Here is a 22,323-nt window from a genome sequence, read left to right on the forward strand (position 1 = left end):
TACAAATCCTCAAGGAGCAGGAACGAACAGAATCAGTTACTGTACTTGTGCAGGACTATATTTAAAGTTTCTGATAGAATCTTAAATGTTCTGACTGGGGATAAAGCGATAGGCTATTCACTTTTCTCTGTCCAGACAATTAAGATCATTCGTAAAGCATGCTTGGTTTGTGTCTCTTCTACCACCACCGCATGAGCTGATGGTGTTTTCCTGTGGTGGTTTTTTTAAATGGCTGGGGGTGGATGCTCCTGTTGGCCCCTGAAGTATAGGGCTGGGGAGGTGTTCGCTGGCTAAAGCAAGCAGCCCCAGGCCAATTCTCTCTCCTTTGGGGGCCTGCCATTTTGCTTGGGGGTAGTTGCTACACCCACACATCTGTCCAGACATGCTCCAGCTGTTTTCCTCCTGAAGCAGAAAGCCTCAGTGGTTTCGAAGTGGCTCCATTGTGCTTGGCATTCAGGTGATGCCAAGGTCTTTTGAAAGACCTAATTGTTGAAGCTGCCTGTATCGGCCTCTGCTGCTGTCTGTGTTGATTTGTGGAAACCTGCTTGGAAGCGCCTTCTGTGTTTTGGAGGGCTACAGCTACCGGGTTGCAGGCAGGGCCTCTTGCGTGTAGACTGTGTAAATATTCCTGGTTTTATGAGACTCTTCGAAAACTGCAGGACAAATGAAGAGGAACCGAGGCGATGATATAGACTTTGAGACGCCTGGCTCCATTCTCGTCAACACAAACCTGCGAGCGCTGATAAATTCCAGGACCTTCAATGTTTTGCCCCTGCACTTCCAGCAGCAGCTCCTTCTCCTTCTCCCTGAAGTGGACAGGCAGGTACGGATCCCCACCAGCCACGTCTTGCCCCTCTGTTCTCCAACACTTGTGCAAGCTTCTCATCTGCTGTGGCTTGTTTCCTTTTAGGCCGGGACGGATGGGCTGATGCGGCTTAGTGGGAGCGCTCTGAATAACGAGTTCTTCACCCACGCAGCCCAGAGCTGGAGAGAGAGACTGGCTGATGGTAAGTGCCTGGGGTGGAGCAGCTGCTTCGGTAGAGGCCAGGCAGTACAGAATACACTTAAAGTTGAACTCGCCGGATCCTGCGTTGTGGTGGTGCAAGTCACTCTGCCCCTCTTGATTTATGAGGTGGCAGGAGCACAGGCTCCAAACAACCTTAACAGAAACATTGGCGACTTTTTCCCAGTGTCAGCATCCATCTTCTTTGCTGACCTTCCACCTTGCAGACAGATTCAGTAAAATCTAATTCTGTCTGCTTTAGCAACAAAGCCTGTTGGAGTGCAAGGCCTTGGGTGCCTCCTGCTCTGCTCAGTTGTGTAAGGTGACTTGAAAAAAAATCTGTAGGAAGCTTCTGGTGGATTATGAGGCATCGGTGGTGATACCTCTGTATTTTCAGGGCAGATCATCCATCTGGCTCTTAAGTATTTTGAATGACGTGCATGGCTCAGAAGTACAGTGGTACCTCAGTTTTTGAATGTCTCGGAAGTCGAACGTTTCGGTTTTCGAACGCTGAAAACCCGGAGGTATCCATTTTCGAACACGCCTTGGAAGTCAAACGGCTTCCACTGAGCCCCCCCCCCCATTTTTCTCTACTGAGTTTGCCAACCGCCCTTTGCGCCTCGGTTTTCGAATGTTTCGGAAGTCAAACTGTCTTCTGGAATGGATTACGTTCGAAAACCGGGGTACCACTGTACTTCCACCTCCTAGGCCAGAAAGCCAGTCTAAAATCAGAGACTCGTGCAATTGTTTTTATGAATTTATTTTTAGCCGACTTGGTCACTGTATACCTTTAGTGAAAAGGCAGGGTATATACGATCCTTTCAGCTGTGTTGTTGTTGTTTAGTCGTTTAGTCGTGTCCGACTCTTCGTGACCCCATGGACCAGAGCACGCCAGGCACTTCTGTCCTCCACTGCCTCCCGCAGTTTGATCAAACTCATGCTAGTAGCTTCAAGAACACCATCCAACCATCTCATTCTCTGTCGTCCCCTTCTCCTTGTGCCCTCCATCTTTCCCAACATCAGGGTCTTTTCCAGGGAGTCCTCTCTTCTCATGAGGTGGCCAAAGTATTGGAGCCTCAGCTTCACGATCTGTCCTTCCAGTGAGCACTCAGGGCTGATTTCCTTTAGAATGGAGAGGTTTGATCTTCTTGCAGTCCATGGGACTCTCAAGAGTCTCCTCCAGCACCATAATTCAAAAGCATCAATTCTTCGGCGATCAGCCTTCTTTATGGTCCAGCTCTCACTTCCATACATCACTACTGGGAAAACCATGGCTTTTACTATACGGACCTTTGTTGGCAAGGTGATGTCTCTGCTTTTTAGGATGTTGTCTAGGTTTGCCATCGCCTTTCTCCCAAGGAGCAGGCGTCTTTTAATTTCGTAACTGCTGTCACCATCTGCAGTGATCATGGAGCCCAAGAAAGTAAAATCTCTCACTGCCTCCATTTCTTCCCCATCTATTTGCCAGGAGGTGATGGGCCCAGTGGCCATGATCTTCGTTTTTTTGATGTTGAGCTTCAGACCATATTTTGCGCTCTCCTCTTTCACCCTCATTAAAAGGTTCTTTAATTCCTCTTCACTTTCTGCCATCAAGGTTGTGTCATCTGCATATCTGAGGTTGTTGATATTTCTTCCGGCAATCTTAATTCCGGCTTGGGATTCATCCAGCCCAGCCTTTCGCATGATGAATTCTGCATATAAGTTAAATAAGCAGGGAGACAATATACAGCCTTGCCGTACTCCTTTCCCAATTTGGAACCAATCAGTTGTTCCATATCCAGTTCTAACTGTAGCTTCTTGTCCCACATAGAGATTTCGCAGGAGACAGATGAGGTGATCAGGCACTCCCATTTCTTTAAGAACTTGCCATAGTTTGCTGTGGTCAACACAGTCAAAGGCTTTTGCATAGTTTCAGCTGTGAGTCTGTATTAAAAGATTAAAGATCCTCATCTTGCTGAACCCCTGGAGGGAGAAATCTCTAAAGAGGAAGGCAGCCAAAATACTTTTAGGTTTCCTTTTATCTCCCTTTCAAAGATAACAGCTTTTGGCACCAACTTGGATTCTAAGAAACCTGTGAGCGTCTGCCATGGAGCCACTTTGCTGCAAATGAATCTAGGCTTTGTTCTAACCTAGGGCACCCTCTTTGGCATGGACATTGTCCTCATGCAAACTAAGCAGGTGCTTCGGATCTTGCCCAGGCTGTCCTGTAGCTATACATTGCAGGGGACAATTAGTTGTGTGGTGAGCAAGCTGCGTTTGAGGGGAACCTTGTTCACCATACTTGTTTCCTCATTGAGGAACCCCTGAAATGCTGGGGGAAACTCCAAGGTTCCCCGGATCATGGCTCCCCTATTGCTGTGAAGCATTCAGCTGCATCCAACGGGGCTTATTCCCCTTGCTCTCCTTTTCTCATGCACCCTCTGGAGCAGATCTTGAAGATGCATGAGGGACTGCAGGGGAGAGGAAAAGGGGAGATCTGTTGCGAAAGCAGAATGGCAGCATTGTGTTTCCACCTTTAAGACAGTAGAACTCTGTCAGTTAAAGAAAAAGTTGTTCATATGTAATTAACGTAAGATTTCAAAGAACATGTAAAGCATTCAGCAAAGTTTCCCCACACTGATCGGTTTTTTAAAATGATTTTGCCCCAGTTAATGCTGTCCCTTTGGCACCAAGGCAGAGTCCCCCTGAGATCATTACAGCTCACCTGACAAGAGCACAAAAGTATAGTCTCTTCTGCCCTGGACTTAACCCTGCCATGCACTTTCCGGATGCGACATTTGTTGAGTTGGGATACCAGCACCTGCTCCTTCCAGCTTCTCATTGTTGGCTTTTTTGCAGGGGAGTTCACTCATGAAATGCAGGTTCGCATAAGACAAGAAATGGAGAAGGAAAAGAAAACAGAGCAGTGGAAGGAGAGGTTTTTTGAGGACTACTATGGGCAAAAGTAAGTGGGTGTTTTTATTGAATATCTTTAAAAAACAAAACCACAAGCTAACTTCACCTGTTTCTGTTCCATCACTTGGGGGGGGGGGAGTGTAGTGTTGCAAAGGGGCCTGCAGAGGTTTCAGGGAGGCCACAATTCACCATCTCTACCTCCAACCTTTGATTTTTAAAATGAATTTTTACAGGTGATATCCAGCCAAGTCATACATGGAATAGAATAATCTAATTTAATTGACCGAAGTTCCTAATGTTGGCTATCACCCTAGGTCTTTTAATTTGCAAGGGCAATTAAAGTTCTGGCAAATGAGTATGAAGGCAATGGGTTGACCTAGCAAGAATTTGCCGTTTTTAAAAATGCTGTAGAAATTCAAGGCAGAATTGCTTTATAATGTACAACAACCTAAGTTTATCCTGAGGTGCCCCAGTTGATCTTGGCTACTGGCTCAGGCAAGTTCCAGTAGAATCAGCCATAATACCATTAACTAATTTGGGGTTCCTTTCACTTCCTGCCTTGTGTCCCTGACCTACAGGCTGGGCTTGACTATTGAGGTGCCTCAGCAAGAAAAAGCAGCGCCAGTCAACAGAGAGACCAGGGCTGCCTCAGCCGCCCAAGAGGAACCTCCAAGGGGGCACCGTGGCCCTGTCACCCGGCAGCGAGACGCACACTTGAAGAAGCGCGCCCTCCGGTGCAGAACCCGGGAGAGCCTGAGCAAACTCTGCGAGGCAGAGCACGTGGAGGCGGCGGCCAAAGAGGCACCGTCCCCAGAGCCGAAGTCCCCCAGTCAGAGGGACGCGAAGCCGGAAGTGGACTTGTGTGAAAGGAGCCGGGTGTCTCCGAAATTGGAGATTTCACCTGAGGCAACCAAGATCCAGAGCAAGGTAGAAGATGCCTTGCCAGCGGCCGCGGCGTTGGGCAGAATCCCCAGCCTGCCCCAGGAGCCCCAAGACCAGGAGTCCAAGGAGCAGAAGAGGAAGTGCTTTGAGCAGGCTGCCTCCGCCTCCTTCCCCGAGAAGAAGCCCCGGCTTGAAGATCGTCAGTCCTTTCGTAACACAATTGAAAGTGTTCACCCAGAAAAGCCACAGCCCACCAAAGAGGAACCCAAAGTCCCACCCATCCGGGTAGGTAACAGCCTCATACCAGGTCATACAGGCCTTTGGGGACCAGGGCTAGAGCGGCCTGAAGCAGTCTGTGTTCAATAGTCTCCCTCTCTCTCTCCCTCTAGGCATGGGTGGGGAAGGAAGGCAAGCAAGGAGGTGGATGAGCTTGGAAATGCCTTCCCTCCCTCAGAAAGAAAGCTTATTCTCTCTTCTGTTTGCTCGTCTGTAAATGGAGGGGTTCCTCTTGCAGTTACTTCCAACAAAGCCTTTTGCTTGGTTCAGTATAGCTTAAATCCACCCACGCCGTTAACAGATTTGGGCACCGCCCCCCCTCTTAACTTGGTCCCACTTGGACAACTTTGGAGAGCCTCTCCCATTCCCTCCACCCCAGTCCCATTTGGGTCAGTTCCTAGAGCTTCACTCTTAGCAGAGCTTCAGCTTGCACCTTCTGAGTGAGAAAAGTCCTGAGTTGGAAGGTTTTTCCTGGGCATACAGATTTTTTATAGAAGTGTTTTATTTTCTGCCTGCCCAGAGCCCAAGGTTCTAGCAAAAACATTGAAAAGCATTAAAAGACAGTACAGCAAAAACCCAACTAGCTTATCAGATACTCCTCCTTCCTAGGACTCTGGTAATGAATGCCTTTACCTGACTGCATTCCCAGAAATCTTTTGAGAATAACAGTTGAAATGACGTGCTTGCAAGTTTTCTGGAGCCCCATTGAGGGTTACTGTTCAGTAATTCTAAAGCACACATACCCAAGCACCAGTGCACTGTGTAAAACTGTTGTTGTTCTTGTCTGCTTGTTTTACAGATTCAACTTTCCCGCATCAAACCCCCCTGGGTGGTTAAAGGTCAGCCAGCCTACCAGATATGTCCTAGGATTATCCCCAATACAGAACCCTCCGGCCAGGACAGAAACGGGGACTCAGCCTCTGCTGACTTTAAGGCCTGTGCTGTGCAAGGCAGGATCCAGCGAGAGGCTGCTTCTCCTGCCACCGCCATTGGAGGTGGGGGTGGGCCGGGAGGAGGTGGAAGGAACACGGATGAAGGCGGTGGTGGTGGTGGCAGCGGCAGCGGCTGCAGGATCCGGCAGCCCGGTCACCGCCCCAAATACTGGCGATCGAAGAGAACTCGTGGGAAGTGCAGGTCAGATTTACAGCGAGCACAGCTACTGTCGTTTTCACACCTAGAAGAGGAGACCGGCTTTGAGCTGGCCAAAGCGAACTCTTGCGTGCAAAAGGCCTCTTCCCCGCAGGCTGAGGGAGATTTTGCGTTTGGGCAGGCCTCCAGCCTGACTTCCCTTTGGTCTGAAGGTGCTACCCAGCTTGCAGAAGCTTCCGGGGGCAGCTGCTTGGGAGGTGCTGTGGCCGAGCCGTCCCTTGGTCACCTAGCCACGGAGACCCCAGTGGGCAGCTCTGGGCAGCTCCCAAGTGATATAAGTAGTGAACCGTCTGCAGGCGCTGCTTCCCAAGAGGGACGTGGTAGGAAAGAGGGTAGTGAATTTTCTCCAAGCAGCAAACAAAGCCGTTCTCCAGTGGCTCTCTTCAAAGGTGCAAGTAGAACGGAAAGGCATGAGCATGGCCACTGTTCCCCTCCGAATTGTGCCTCTATTCTGAAAGAAACCACCTCTGGTACTTCTAGCCGTACCGTTGGTCTGGAGAGCAAACTAGAAAAGGGGCCAGAAATGACATCTGGCCCAAACATAGAGGAGCATATCCCCAATCCAGAGAACTTCAGCACTGTCGGGACAGAGGAACTCTCCTCACAGTTCCACATGTCCCCAAGCCAGCTGGCCCCACAGCGGCACGAAAGAGAAACGCCAGGCGGGCTACACAACACCAGCAAGGATGAGGTTTCTCTGTCGAAGCCATTGCTGCTGTCTGAAGGCCTTCCCCCGTGGGAGGTGTTGCTGAGGACAGGAGTGGAGACAGACGGACAGCAGGCGAAGGCCAAACCAAGCACCAGCCCCTCCAGTGACGAGGAAACCAGGAGCATTCTGAGCGAGACAACGGAGACTGCATCCGACTTGGAAGCTGAGCTGACGGATGAGAGTGCAGAGTTGGGGCAGGACTACAGCAAAGCTACCGAGAAAGGAGCTGATCCTGACAGGGGCCACCAGGAGGAATATAACAGGATCAAATTAGAAAGTTTGGTTAGAACTGACACTTCCTTGTGCAGGGAGGGCTTGCTGTTAGAAGCAGGGGCCACCAACACCTGTCTGCAGGAAACTTGTGAATCTTCCCTCCGTGTTGATGCAGAAGGCCAGGAAAGACCTCTGGTGGTGGAGAACCCCAAGCCTCTGTCTATAGAAGCAAGCAACCCTCTGGTGGTTCAGTTGCTCAAGGGAAGACTGCCTCTCAAAGCAGTTCTTCCAGGGGCCCATAGCAGCCCTAACATAGTAGCTGCAGCCTCCCCTCTGAACAAAGTTTGTTCTTTCCCAGTAGAGAGCAAGTGCAAGAGTTCCCTTTCCCAAAAGCCCTCTAGGAATGAGGGGCTGGACACAAGTGGCGAAGTCGGCAATGGATACTGTGCACCAAGGTTTCTGAGGGACTTCCCCAAGAGGCAGTGCACTTCTGGCCCAACAGCTTTGCCTGTGGAGAGGGTAGAGAAGGAACCAGAGAAAAGCTCAGACTCTCCAGATCGAGCAGTGGCTACTTCCCAGAAACCTGATAAGCTGGGCTTGGGAGGAGCAACGTTCTCCTCCTGCACTTACAACAATCGAAAAGATCCCTCTGCCGCTCTCCCTGCAGAATCTCTTGCCGCTGGGAGCCCAGAAGAGAAGCTGAAAGCAACCGGCACAACCTCTCTGGGTCCAGATCAACCGAGAGGAGGAGCTCTTGGGAAGAAGGTCTTTGGCTCTGGCTTCCCCTGCAGTGCGGCTGCCAGAGCCCAGCACCCCAGAGTCCTGGAACCCTCCCCCATCCTGGGCATGCTTTCACACAGTAAGCTGCTGCCGCCCCCCAAGAGTGCCGCGCCTGGACATGGCGTGCAAGTCACAAGGGAAGACTGGCCTCCGAAGCAGCGTGCGCACGTTGGAGGAGGCGGTGGCGGCAGAGGAGTGGAGAACAAGAAGGTCCTGCCCTGCTCTGGCCCAGCCAAGAGGAACGTGGAGAAGAGGAAGGAGGCCCCTCCAAGCCCTGTGGAGCTGATGGAGCACCTGCAAAGCAGCCCTCTTGTGGGGAACTTGCCCTTTTTCAAGTGGCCAAGGGAACTGGGGAAGGGACTTGCCCAACCCCTGGAGCCTTCCTCCATCCCTTCCCAGCTCAACATCAAGCAGGCGTTTTACGGGAAGCTTTCAAAGCTGCAGCTGAATTCTGCCGGCTTCAATTACGCCTCCAGCGTGCCAGGCTTCCCCAGGAGCCTTGCAGGAAGCATGATGCAGCTAAGCCACAAAGCGAACTTTTCCGCGTCCCGTGGCATGTCCCTCTCCGCACAGATGTTTGCCGATAGCGGCAGCATGGAAGAGATTTCACTCAAGTGTTCATGCAGCCTTAAAGCCATGATCATGTGCAAAGGCTGTGGGGCGTTTTGTCATGACGACTGCATTGGCCCCTCCAAGCTTTGTGTGTTGTGCCTTGTGGTAAGATGATGAATTACGGCCCTGGAAAAGGAATTGGGGGGGGGGGGAGCTGTATATTTCGTGTGTCTGTTTTGATAACGAGGATTCTGGAATCTGTACACAAGATACTCTGGTCATAATAGAGGCAATGTTAGCACTGTATATTTGATTTTCCTGCTAGGATTGGACCATCCCATTTCTGAGGGGTTCCCTGCCCCCACCCACAAGAATTGCTGAACATTCTGCTTGCTTAATGCCTTTCTTGGCACTAGTGATTTGTGTTCCTTGAGCCCTTTGAGGAGGGAGGGTTTGCTCCATGGGAACTGGAGCCAGCACCATCCTTTTTTCTTTCTTTTTTAGCGGCTGGGTTAAGTAGACCCCGCTTGGCAGGGGGAGCAGAATTCAGTCTTCCATTCTCCCTTCCTGCAATCTCCCTGGCTTGGGTTGGGGGAGAGAGGTGGTTGTTTTTCTAGACCCTTCCACTTAGAGAGCAGGAAATAAATGGTTGTGGGCTTCAGGGCTGGACTGCAGGACGAGGGTCACCACCGAGATGGTGAGTGTGGCGTCATCTTCCGTATTGGAGGGGCCTGGCGGTGCGCAGCTGTGTCAGGGCAGAGGCTTCGGCTGCCATTGTCTTCTGTCGCAGGCAGCCTCTGCGCCAGAGGAATTGTAACCACCAAGGGGCAGTGGGGCTGGGTGTGACCTTTTTATTTTCCAAGCAGAATTTTTTAAACTTTTTGTTCTTGGGTGTAAAAAGTGAAATGTTTGGCTCCTATATGTACCCTCTATGCATCTGTTGGATCATGTATTTATATGTTGTACACAGTACTGGGCAATTCTGTAAATTGATGTTATGTACATAAAAGGGTTTTTTAAAATTCATTTATTTTTCAGGCTGCAGCAGTATTGCATTAAAGTGGTGTCGGTTACTAATTGCTGTCCATAATTGGAGCTGCTGTGTTCTGTCCTGCCTCACGCCTGCAACGGCCTCTCCTGCTCTCTGAGTGAGAGGTGCAGCGTTTGTTTCAGGTCTCGCTCAGCTGCTCTGGCTCCGAAGTTGTGCTTCTCACTGCCCCTCTTGCAACTCTAGAGGGAGCTGGAGGCAAGCGCTCAGGTGGCACGTTTAGCCGGTGGGAGCAGGCAAGCCAGCGCACCTCGCCTTGGCTGCAACGGGCTTCCCTCTTGAGGGGCGAGGGAGGAAGCGAAGACTCCATTTTCATTAGAGCAAATGGATAGCGAAGGTCAGTCATCTTCCTCTTCTCCTTTAGCTCCTACCTACCTCTTCCTTGACCGGACTCCTCTTTTTCATTAATTGTAGCCCTCCCCGCTCAAAAGCTATAGAAGTGTAAAACCTGGACCTCGTTTTCCAGAAAGGTTTACTCTTAAATCAGTGTAGCAGCTTTTTAGTTGGAAACATGGAGATGAGAGAGGTTAAAAGAATTGTGGTATTAAAGGCAACTAAGCTGATGGTCTAAAACCTGCTTACCAAAGATGGGGGGGCAGAGTTGGGGCCCCTCACTCTGCACCCCCTCGGGGCCACTGTAGTGTACAGACTGATGCTGGTCTGGTGGGAAGGGGAAGTCCTCTCTGATGACCCCTGGTGTTGTATGTCCCTTGTGGTATTGGAAAAAAATAAACATTTTGAAAAAGCAAACTTCTGGTTTTAATCTTCCTTCTGATATTTCACCAGTTCCATGCAAGGAAATTAGCAAGAAGGGATGTTCTTGAGACTTGCTTCTCGTGCAATGAAAAGTATCCCACACTGAAGTTGCCCTGGGTGGGGCTGCACTCCCCTAGGAGATTTGCAGATGGGAGACGTGCTCCTGTATTCAATGCTGTCGTGAGGTTTGGGTGGTCTTGGTGGCTAGGATTGCCTTTTTCAGCTCTGGCTGGTTCACTGACTCCAACCGCTGCTGGAGGGAGATGACTCGGCCACCATACTCCATGCTCTGATAACTGCCATATTGGATTATTGCAGTGCACTGAACGTGGAGCTGCCCTTGAAGACTCCTCGGAAGCTTTAGTTGGTCGAAAAATGCAGTGGCTACATTACTGGCTAGGGTTCTATTTAACATGTGTGTAAAGGGACGCGAGTGGTTCTGTGGTCTAAACCACAGAGCCTAGGGCTTGCCGATCGGAAGGTCAGCGGTTCAAATCCCCACAACGGGGTGAGCTCCCATTGCTCGGTCTCAGCTCCTGCCAACCTAGCAGTTTGAAAGCACATTAAAGTGCAAGTAGATAAATAGGTACCGTTCCAGCGGGAAGGTAAACGGCGTTTCCGTGCGCTGCTCTGGTTTCACCAGAAGCAGCTTAGCCATGCTGGCCACATGACCCGGGAAAAACTGCAGACAAACGTCGGCTCCCTCGGCCAGTAAAGCGAGATGAGCGCCGCAACCCCAGAGTCATTCGTGACTGGACTTAAAGGTAAAGGACCCCTAACAGTTCCCTTTAACCTGTGTGTTAAAATGGCAGCACTGGTTGCCACTTTAGTTTTGGGCCCAATTCAAGGTGCTCACATTAGTGTTTAAAGCCCTCAGTGACTCCGGCCCCAAATACCCAAAAGACCACCTCAGGTGCTGAGATTGGTAGAGGAGGCCTCGTGGTGGTAGTTCCTCTGTCCTTAGAGGCCTGGAAGGTGGTAGACTGAGAGATGGCCTCTGTGGTGGCCTTTAAGCTATGCAACTCCCTGCCTGCACCCAGAGGTGCACCTAGCAACTTTATTATAAAGCTGACAGCAAATGCTGAAGACAGGTGCGTTTACCCTGGCTTTTGGCATGAGGTGCGTATATTTATTTTTTCATAAATTATTTTAATCTGGTTTTAATGTAACTCATCCTGGGACCTTAGGGTGAAGGGAGGACACTTAATTAACATAGTAACAGATTGGACCAGAACACTGCTTTGCTTGGCCTACAGATGGGAGAAGTCTACAGCTGCTTGGGAGCCATATTGGAAACTAGAAGATGCGTTCTGTTTGTTATACAGTGTTTATTAAGTAGATTCAGTCTTATAATATGATATACAGACTCAAAAAAATTCCACATACTTATGAAATCAGTGCATTTAGCAAGTAATACCATGGATGGAAAGAACCGCTCGATTTAAACAGCTCGTTGGTCTTTTTTAAGTGAATGGGACAAGGAGGATGGCCTGTGCTACTCATTTCACAAACAGAACAGAATTAAGTTGCATTACATAGAACAAACACACGTTCTAAGAATTAAAATATTAAGCCACATTTACTGGAAAAAGATCCACTGTATATAACACAAAAAGTATTTCCATAGCACATGGAGGAGGAAGTGCCCATCTGCTTAGAAAAGCCACATGAAGTTGCATAGGTGCCTGTCAGCGAAGGTCTTTTTTTTAGAATTCAACAGATTTAAGCCATAAAGTGTCACCACCTCAAGCTGGTTTTAAGTGCCATTTCCTTCCTCTAGCGTCTCTAGGGAAGTCTAGGGTGCCTCTTGGGCTTCGTCAATAGCTGCTGGAGGTCTCGTTCCTGGGTCACGCGTGCCCCACAGCCCCCGTTTCTTGTCCCTTGGTGCTCAGAGAGCAGAAGACAGAATTAAGTAGTGCCATCCTGTGGACTGACTAGCGAGGGAGATTCTAGCTGTTTGCTTTCGCCTACCGCATTAAAGATCCCGATAGCTGAACTGGTCGCTGGAGAACACGGAATGGCTTGTGTACAAACCCTTTGGGTTGCAGCAGCGCATCCCAGGAGTGGGGCGGGCATGTGCGCTTGTGCGCAGAGATGGTCAGGGTGCCGATGAGAGAGTCTGTGGCTCTGCTAAGCAGATGAACAAGGGTGAGGGGGTGTCTCACCAAGAGCAGGTCTTGCAGAACACGGGATGTGCTGGGAGTTCTGTACATGTAAACAGTACACTTTCACTGAGTCCAAAGTCAGGAGCAAAAAGTACAAAGGTTCACATTGGTCTTAGGTAGATACAGGCGAAGAACTGAGCTGTACAGCTCTGAAACAACAACCAAACCGAACTTTCTCTAAAGCACCACTAAATTATATAAAAATCAGACCATGGACAGATTGTAGTTGGTATTCCGGTGAAATCAGTAGGCTACCTTGTAAAAAGTTTTACAAAAAATTACAAATCAAAATCTTATTTAACCCTCTGAGTTCAAAGCAGCATTTCTCGTAAATGAACTGGTACTAAACGTTACAGCCGTCTATGAGAGAGGGGAGGGCCTTCCAGTGTTGGGAGAATGTTCGGGGGGGGGTTCTACTTGGAATCCTGCGAATGCCTTTCCCTGGCCCAAAATGCTGCTATGGGGAAGGGACTTGTGGGTGGAGATTTCTCCTCGGTTTTTGTAATAAGACATGCCGGCCCATGCAGTTCTGTGGGCTCTCGTCCTGTTTTTAAGAACAGGTGGGCTGGGCCTTTTGCAGGAATCGGGGTCCCTACTCAATAGGGATCATCGGCTGAAGACCACAGAGATGTCCGGAGACAATTAGAGCTATAAACACACACACAAAAGATGGCTTCCGTGGCCCGAATGTGACCACAGATGCTATACTTACCTGAACTCCACCCAACCCTGATGTTGGTTGTGAGCCCCGGTTCGCTTTCCCGTTGGTCTCTTTCCGTGAGCCTTACCAGATCAGTCTCAAAACATTCTAACCAGTGGTTTAAAAAACGAAAGCAGCAACATACGCACACGAAGCCAAGTTCCAAAGTGATCTAGTGAAGAGGACTCTAAAAAAGTTACACCCGGGGTGGGGTGGGGTAGGGGAGACCTTTACCTAAGCAGCCTGTTCTCTTGGGTAAACAGCCCCCCCGCCCCCGCCTCATGGCTATGGCTCCTGGTGGTGCCTCCAGCAATGCGAAGGCCGCACATGACAAAACCGAACACCAGGATTTTATTACGGACAGCGATTGTCTCTGCCACACTTTCAACGCTCAGGGTTGCACAGAAGCGGTGTGGTAAGGGCTGATTCTTTCCTGGGCCTTTCACAATAATAAATATTTACAGAAAATCAAAGCTGAGAGGGAGAAGCAGCAGGTCACGCGCACCTGGGTGTTCTCTGCTGCAGAGGAAATCAAGAGAGAAGTGGGGCTGGAAGGAGGGCCTTTCGCCAAAAGGCTGTCCCCTGCTTCCCTGGAACCCCTGGGGTGTCACTCGGCGGACTAAAATTAGAGAAACTCTGGGGATGTGAACTAGGATCAGGAATTCTCATGTGCAACAAAGCCACGCTCACGGAGAAACAATGCAACCGAGCCACGAAGAGCCGCAATTGCCAAAGGTCTGCAGTAGTTTGTTCCTGAGAACTTCTTGGGTACAAAATGTGGCTTAAAACTTAAGTCTGATCCCAAGCAAATATACGGGGAAGAAAGTTCCTCTCAAACAAGCAAAAGTCGTTTCCGTACAAACTGGGCGTAGGAATGGAGTGTTGTATTTCTTTCACCTCATGAAACAAGGCAAATAAAAACTCTGAACAAAAGAAGCTCACTTCTGATAGGAAAATGGCCCAGTATTCCTGGCCTATGGGCCCTAAATGGGAGAGCTTCCAATAAGGAACTTAGGAGTGCTGCTGCAAATTTCTCCTCAACTTTGCAAGGGCTGGTACTCTGTGGCCCTTTCCCTAGCAGGCTGTGGCATCACGGGGAAGCTTGGGGGCAGTCAAAGTTACCCAGCTGGGAGCAGAGGGGAGGTGTAGCAAATTCACCCCATTTCCGAGGCCTTGGGCTTTCTGGTGTCCTCTGAGCAGTTCCCACGGCCTGGCTCTGCTGCCTCAGCTCCTCCATTCCTGATTTTAGCAGCACTGAAAAAATATTGCACTGAGCAAAAAGCAAGTGCATTTCGTGGGTGGAGAGGCATGGGCGGGGGCTGTGGGAAGGAGAACTGGAGGGGAGAAAGTAGTGGCTCAAGCCCAGTCCCACGCATCAGAAACTGGGCTTCTTGCAAGCTGAGTCCTTTGCCTAGTTGGCTGCAAAAAAGCCTTTATATAAAAAAACAAAACCCTTCCAGGAATGACGTGAACAGGAAGCTGCATTTTGTCCCTTCCCTTTCCCCTTCATGTAGCTAATGCAACCCTGCCTTGAGCAAGCCCCTCCCCAAAAAACAAAGTTAGGAAGAAGGGCAGCGAGGAACAGGCCTGGTCTGCTGGCTCAAACGCCCCTGAGGGGTTGACGACTGGACTCTCCCCGAGTCTGGAAAAAACCCACAACGCAGAGTGAGGTAGAGTGTGGAGGAAGAAGGCTGGGCAGCTGCTTCTCTTCTGGGCCCCAGGGGCTTTTCCTTAAAGTGACCAGAGCAAGTCCTGCTAACTGGAAGTGGCTGGGGGACGGGGCTGGCCTCTGAGCCCCGCGGCTTCTGCCACAGGGCTGCCTGGTGGAAAAGTGGGAGGAGAAGCAGAGGGTCTGCAGCTGCCTGGGCGGCTGGTCTCCTCATCCTCACCCTCCAGCCCCTCGGGAACACGGGACGGAATGTGTGACGGTGCAGGATTAAACCTCCTCCTCATCTGACAGACACAAAAGTGGCAAATCTGTACAAACTCAAAAATTCGTTTTCAAAAAAAGAAAGAAAAATAAATTAGGGGGTGGGGGGAGAGAGGGAGAAGGGGAGGAGAAATCCTGGCGAGGGAGGGCCCGTTTCTCAATAAATATGGAATTTCTAAGATATGGAAGAGGCAGGATGGGGGGCAGGTGCTGGAAAGGGGGCTCTACAAAAGTAAATTCTGACTGTGCCTGTAGCTCCATCCCCCCCACCAGCTCTCCCCACCCCAACGTCTTCCTCCCCCCCAAAATAGTCCTACGTCTCTCCAGGCTGCAGGCCGGCTCCTTTGGGTCGGTGTTGGAGTGCACTGGCGCAGGCAGGTTCAAAAGGCGGGTCCTCAGGCCCTGGGCTCCTGCTCCAAGAAGAAACAGTTCTTTTTGGATCCCACCTTATAAAAAAATAGTCAGAACCTGTGCCAGCTTGGAGGTGGTTGGTAGGCAGAGCAATGGCCAGTCCTGAGCAGATTATCAAAGGGAGCCCCTCTGCAAGCAAAGGACAGTGTCTTCTGGCACAGGAGCCAAAGGGAGGCCAACAGTCAGTTTTGCTGTAAAATGAGGTTTTCCAGTTCATCTGCAGAGCGGAGGAGGAAGGCTGCGGACTCCCGGTAGCCGGCGATCAGCTGCCGCACCGCACTGATCTCCGTGGGGCTGAGCTGGGCGGCTGGCACCCCCCTGTTCGTGCTGTTGGTGGTGGCAGGGGTGGGGGTACTGGGCGCCCCACTTTTCATGCTGAGGTCGGTGGGGCCTGCAGGCAAAGAGCAGGAGAGGGGCGGTCAGGAAGCACAAAGGATGCTGCTAGCAGGCGGGTCACATGGGAGTCTGCCCTCCGCCCCCAAAGCCCTGCCCCGGAAGAGAGATTTCCCGTCACAGGGATGCGTGTTTCTCATCAGCCTCCGGGAAGAACACAACCCGTGCAATTTGGGTGGCTGTTTTGGCTTTAGTGGGAGTGTCGTAAGCCACTATGAGCCAAGGGGCAAAGCGGGGCACACATTTAAAGAAACAGAGTACCCGCAAGTACATCAATGTTAGAAAGCGACGGCCGTTTGGGCTCTGAGACCACATTGCTCCCCAAACACTGTCTGCGGCTGCCTCCAGAAGGATAGCAAGGCAGGGCAGCCCAGGGAGATGTAGACAGCCAAGGAGGGAGCTTTGGGCAAGCTTGACAGGCCAACCACTTGCCCTAAGCAGGGCGCAGGAGATAGCAGGTTTGAGATGGGACAAGGAGCCTTGAGCAGAGAGAAAGCAAGCAAGCTGGGAAAGTGCCAAGCAGAAGAAGGCCTGAGGCCCCAGGGCTCTCCAGCAGAGGAAGGGCAGTGCCCCCCAAGCAGGGTGCACTCGAGGACCCACAATCTTCAAGGAGCAAAACGCATCATCGCCCTCTCCTCCTCTCACTCAAGGGGATTAGGCTTCAGTGGCTGGAGCCCAGGGTGGGATCTTGCTTCAGAGTTAAGAGGCATTAGGAAGGGATGAGAAGCGTTAATCCCAGAGAGGCATCTTTTGCGGCTCCAGAAATCGCATCCTTCCAGCGAGGGCAAGCTGGGAGTGAGAGGAGGCCAGAGGCCACTGAGGCACACCTCACAGCAGGCACTCAGCCGGATCCTCCCCCCATTCCCAAAAACCAACCGGGCAAGATGGCGGGAGGTTCACACTTCCACGTTTTGTCAAAGGAGCCCCAGAGTCTCCCGTTCCTGAGGCCAAAGGCACAACGAATGACAGGCGCACAGGGCGAGGGGCTGCTGTGTTGGCTCACGAGACTCTGGTCTGGCCTGGACTCACCCTTTGAGGGCAACACCTGAGGGCACAGCAGGGCACTCTTCAGCCTGAGGGCTGCATGCGCTTGTGGGGGGACCTTCCACAAGCCACAGGCCAGCAGTGAGTGCGGCAGACACAAAAGGGGGGGGCAGAGTCACCCCACACTTCCTCTTTTTCTCACATTCATCGACTTCATTCTCTTCCTGGCCCCTTTCTCTCTTTCCCCTTCTCGCACCCCTCCCCTCCTCAACTGCCTCGTTTCCCCACAGCAATTAGGCTTTTTAAAAGCTCCCCGTGGCACCAGTGAAAGCTTTCTAAAAGCATAATTGGCGGGGGGGGGGTGTTGAGCCAGAGCTTCTCCCCCCCCACCCTCTGCTTACCATTACTGTGATTCCCTGTCTGGAGCGAGGAGGCAGGTTGCAGGCTCCCTCCAAGGCTTCCGTAGCTCCGGTAACTGTAGTTCAGGCTCCCGTTGATATAGACGGGATCTTGGGAGAAAGAAGAGGCTGGCAGTGTGTAGGACGAATGAGTGATGGCGGCTGAGTCCCGGGAGTGCTGCTTGTCCAGGGCAACCGGCTCATCCTACAGGGGAGGAATCATAGAGTTGCAGAACTCGAAGGGACCACAAGAGTCATCTAGCCCAGCCTCCTGGAATGAAGGAGGCTCTTTCCCAACATGGGTCTCTAAACAAGGGGTGCACCAGTCGGGGGGGGGCGTGCCTGGCCTCAGGCCCCTCCAGCCAGGCAGGGGCTGAGGGAGACGAGGAGCCTTTTGAGCCAAATACCCAGAGGCCTGTTCTTTCCTCTCCCCCCCCCCTTGCTGTGCATAGTGCCACACCCACTGCCTGCTCTCGAAGCCACAAGTGGAACATGCAGTCTGCACAGCTTGTGAACAGGTGGCGATGGGGCGAGCGCAGGCGCAGCACCCCCAGGGCACAGAACCCAGCGCCCAGCGCCAAACCAGAGGTCAGCTCCAGGGCCCGTACCTGTGACGTTTGGTAGATCTCCAGCCGCATTCTTTTGGCTGCTTTCCGCGTCTCGCTCTCGCAAGCGGCTGCCAGGATGTTCTCGGCCATGGCTGAGGTCAGGTGGGGCGGGGTGGGCCTGGTCTGGGGACACAGAGAGCCGGGAATGTCAGCCGTCGGACAAGAGGGTCAGTGGGTGGGCAGGCAGACCAGACAGTCAAAGGAGAAGAATCAGCAGCTCAGGGAAAAATGAATGGTTCTGTATTAACATGCTTATATCCCTCCTTTTGGCCTCCAAGGATGCTTAGAACACATCAGTTAAGAACAACCAAATAAAGCAACCAATTAAAACCCAAGAGGTAAAATCTAAGGGTGCTCGTTCAAAATGCCAAGCCACGTAACAGGGAAGGAAAACCGAAGCAACTCCAAAGCAGGGCACAACAAAACAAAAGGAATGTTAACAATGAGCTGAAAAGCCCACCAGGCATTGCAAGGGAGGGAGTGCCACAATCTGGGTGCCATGATAAAAAAAGTCCCATACTGGAACCCCTCCAAACTCCTGGTGACATGCTTGGTCCCAAACCATTTAGGGCTCCCCCCACTTTAAAACAAAAACAAAAACTTTTCCGGCTTTAAGGACACTTTACGTTGCACCCACAAGCAAACCAGAAGCCAACAAAGATCAGTGAACACCAGATACAGCAACATGCGCAGGATCCACAGCCACAGCCTTGCCTGATGTATTTTCAGCAACTGACGTTTCTAAGTTTTCAAAGGCAGTGTAAAATGTGCTGTAGCAACCTAACCTTGATGCGATGTGACCTGGGCACATGAAACAGTGGCAACATCTATGATTTCCAGGAAAAGGTGCTGTGCCACAGCATTCTCAGCCACAGCTGCTACCTGGTGGCTCTCCAGGGCCAAAGGCAGATCAATCAAATGTTTACCGACCATTAACAAAGTAGAACATATGAAGATGCACAAAAATCAAAGCCTCCATAGAATCAATGAATAATTCCCAGGTGACAAGTTGGAAACAAACCATTGTAGTGGGTCAAGGATACATTAGAATGTTCACATATATATTGTCACCTGTTTGGTAAAACATTTATTAGATCCATCAAAGAAAACTCTCAAAAGAGCCCCCAAGGATCTTCCAGGAAGCCGGCTCATAAAGAGATAAATTATGCTTTCTCTAACCCCTTTATAAAATATACAGCAAAGGTATGTAGGAGAGACTGTTTCAAATTCTAAGTTTGAAAGGACAGCACCTAACATGGTAGGGAACTACGGCAAATCTGCCACCTAGGATCTTAGAGGATAAAATGTTAAAACATGCCAACAAAACTTCTCTTCTGAACTTAGGCAATGCTAGAAAACTTAGACATGAAATACAGTTTGCTAGAAGCAGGGGTGTAGCAAAGTGGGTGCGGCAGGTGCAGCCCGCGCAGTGTGTCCTCCCTGGGGGGGGGGATGACAAAATGGTGGGCGGCACTCACCGTGGGGCGTGCAGCACACCCAAGCCACGCATCTCTCCTGGGAGTGACGCAGTGGCTGGAGCCACCTCAGGCTCTGCTCTGCCCCAAACAGTCTGCCCATTCTCTCCCCCTCAGCTGTAGGGAATCAGGCAGACTCCTCACCCCTGTGGGTGGCTGGCCCCGCCCCCAGGCGCAGGGCACGCGTGCCACCCCAGGCACCCAATCGGCTTGCTCCGCCACTGGTTAGGGCAGACCAAGTCACAGCTGATGGCTGTCATGTAAGTGACCCAGAAACCAAGTCAAGAAAACTCTCAGTGAATCTGTTCCTAACAGCAACTTTGTCTTGACTAGATGGTCTCAGCTTCCTACAAACATCCAATCCACTACTGGACTCAAGCACCAATTCAAGATCTCCAAGCATTCCCAAAATAAGATGCAAAACAGAAGACTGTTGCCAGCATTTGAGTGAGACCACACCCTAATTCTCCAGACAAGCTCTCCCAGAAGTTTCACATAGTGGTGGAAATTATCAACTGCTATGGGGCCCCATGACCAAAGGCCACATGACCTAACAGCAGTCTCCCTGCACACACACACCCCACCCCATCCCACCCAGGTGACTCAGCAAGGTCAGTGGGAAGGGTCAGAGAATGGAGGATGCCCAGGGGGGAGAGTGAGTTGGACAGGCATCCCTAAGTGGCCAAGTCTTCCTTATCATGGCAAAAGCGTGGCGATGCCATCCCACAGGGCAATTACATAGACTGGGTTCAGTGAGGCTCATGTGAACAAGGAATGGAAGCAACAGGGGTTGGGATGGCTCTCAAGTATCTTAGGAGAGGAGAGGAGATGCAGAAGGAATTGGGGATAATAATAATAAAAAAACCTCACCATCTCCATGCCATTCTTCTTCATGCGGCGGCAGGATTTGAGGTAAGTGCGGATGCGCTTGCGAGCTCGCTCCTGGAACTCAGGAAACTGCCTGCTGCAGGATTCAATGATGGCCTGGATCTTCTCTTTGGGCTGTTTGGAGATGGGAACCATGCGGTCCAGATTCTCATCCACAAAAAGGCGTACAAACATCTGCAGAAACAACAGGGAACATAGGGAGCTGCCTCACACCTGAACGGATCATTAGCCTGCCTGGTTCACAATTGTCTGCTCCAGTCCAGCAAGGGCACCAGGCTGGGGGAAGGGTGGTCTACTCTGACTGGCAGCAGCAGAAACTCTCGGGCAGAGTCTACAACACCAGTTACCACAGATGGGTTAAAGCAGGGGACAAATCTGTGCGAAAAGGATGGGATTGGCCGTTGAGCTGTAGTCCCTCCCCTCTCACAGGGGAAAGGAAAGGTGCAGCCATGCTACTGAACCCTGTCTCCCCCCATATGGCTACCCATACATAGAGCTGCCCATACATTGAAGGCCTTTAGCCGCTCTGGGTCCATTCCTTCCGAATCGTTCATCTTGTCGTTGTCCTCATGGTCATCGTGCTCGTCGTCGTCATCGTCAGCGGCTGGAGCTCTGCCCACAGTCAGGTCTTCAGGGCAGCCGCTGACCTCGGTCTTGACGGAATCGTAACTGCCAGAGCTGTACGGAGGCGACTGAGGGAGGAGACAAAGAATCAGCACTTTGAACCGCCCCCCTGGCTACACCGTCTTGCTTAGCCTTCTGGCGGCTCACAGATCTCTAACTTGGGGAGGGCTCAGCCTTGGTTTCTACACTGTCTAAATTTGTGGGGGTGGAGTGGAGAAAGGAGGCAGAGGGCTAAAATGGGACGGAGTGGGGCACAACGACACCACTCCTACAGTGAACGCTTGGGAAGATCCAAGTCCACACCCCTTGTCAGGAAAACATTCTTCAAGAAACAGATAAAAGTTCCTTTAATCTTTAAAGAGGGTTTCAGAATTTTCTTTACTGTGTAGGAGTGGCACTCTTGGCTTGATTGGTGTCAGCTGCAGGTGCAAATAAAGGGAGGAAGTTGCAGGCTGCAATTTCGGCACAAGGAAAGCACACACATACACACACAAAGTTTATACCGTGCTGGATATAGAAAGAATGTACTGGGTTCCTTGGTTCTCAAATGTCTTGTTTCTCAAACAACTTGGAACCCAAAAACTGCAAACCTGGAAGTGTTCCGGTTTGCCAACTTTTTCCGGAAGTCACATGTGCTCTGTTTGGAGTGTTACGCTTCTGTTTGGAGTGCCACACTTCCATTTGGAGTGTTACGCTGAGGTCTGTCTGCTTTTGCTATTTATTTTGCATTTTTGTGGCTCTTTTTTTTTTTTTTTTTTGGTGTGTGGCTGTGTGGGACCCAGTTCAGCTACTGATGGATTGTGTGACTGCAGTACATTGTTTATTCCTTTCATTTTATGGATCAATGGTCTTGTTAGATAGGAAAATTCATGTTAAATTGCTGTTTTGGGGGTTGTTTTTTAAAAGTCTGGAACAGATTAATCCATTTTGCATTACTTTCTATGGAAAAGTGTGCCTTGGTTTTGGAAACGGACTTCCGGAACGGATTAAGTTTGAGAACCAAGGTACCACTGTAAATAGTTTGTATATATTAGGAACTGAAACACTCGTGCAACCAGTCAAGAAATAAAGAAGCTCTTGACTGAGGAATTTGACTATGACTACTCTTCTTGTCCTCTGCCTCTGGGGGGGAAACTCTGCTATAAACAGTGAGATGAGGCTTTACTCAGGTGCCACCACACAAGCAGGAAAGTGCAGCAGAAGTTTGTGGGCGGTAACCTCTAATACCCCCAAATATGGGTCAGTCTGACGTGTCCTCTTCTTTCTACCTTGGGGAGTTGAGGACAGCCGTGCTGGATTAGGCCTAGCATTCTGTTATCAATGCTAGGAAGCACACAAGGGAAAGCAGGAAATTGAGGGGGCCCCCCAGCTGTTTGTTCCAAGCAGTCACAGAAAGGTTCAGCCACCATGAGGACCAGTCAGCAACAGCAACTGCGAATCCCCCAGAACCTTGGCGAGAGCTCTTGCCCATGGAAATCCCCTTT

The 22,323-nt window shown here is 50.8% G+C and overlaps 2 protein-coding genes across 8 annotated transcripts in view; one reads left to right on the forward strand and one right to left on the reverse strand.

Moving 5' to 3' along the window:
• The window catches only part of ASXL1 (ASXL transcriptional regulator 1), a 31,947-nt gene extending 21,690 nt beyond the window's left edge, over positions 1-10,257 (forward strand). For both annotated transcript variants that reach the window (XM_082225816.1, XM_082225817.1), the window contains exons 8-12: positions 660-823; positions 911-1,007; positions 3,842-3,947; positions 4,477-5,065; positions 5,856-10,257. In XM_082225816.1, the coding sequence (XP_082081942.1) occupies positions 660-823; positions 911-1,007; positions 3,842-3,947; positions 4,477-5,065; positions 5,856-8,633 (3,734 nt within the window). In that variant the 3' untranslated portion in view covers positions 8,634-10,257. The remainder of the gene's footprint in view (positions 1-659; positions 824-910; positions 1,008-3,841; positions 3,948-4,476; positions 5,066-5,855) is intronic.
• Positions 10,258-11,571: 1,314 nt separating this feature from the next.
• NOL4L (nucleolar protein 4 like) overlaps positions 11,572-22,323 on the reverse strand; it is a gene marked incomplete at its 5' end in the record, with an annotated part of 139,408 nt that continues 128,656 nt past the window's right edge. For all 6 annotated transcript variants that reach the window (XM_082225991.1, XM_082225990.1, XM_082225992.1 and 3 more), the window contains 5 exons: positions 11,572-15,860; positions 17,248-17,449; positions 17,853-17,975; positions 20,198-20,389; positions 20,722-20,907. In XM_082225991.1, the coding sequence (XP_082082117.1) occupies positions 15,652-15,860; positions 17,248-17,449; positions 17,853-17,975; positions 20,198-20,389; positions 20,722-20,907 (912 nt within the window). In that variant the 3' untranslated portion in view covers positions 11,572-15,651. The remainder of the gene's footprint in view (positions 15,861-17,247; positions 17,450-17,852; positions 17,976-20,197; positions 20,390-20,721; positions 20,908-22,323) is intronic.

This window comes from Podarcis vaucheri, assembly GCF_965113315.1.
Source record: "Podarcis vaucheri genome assembly, chromosome: 6".
NCBI classification, from domain to species: Eukaryota; Metazoa; Chordata; class Lepidosauria; order Squamata; family Lacertidae; genus Podarcis; species Podarcis vaucheri.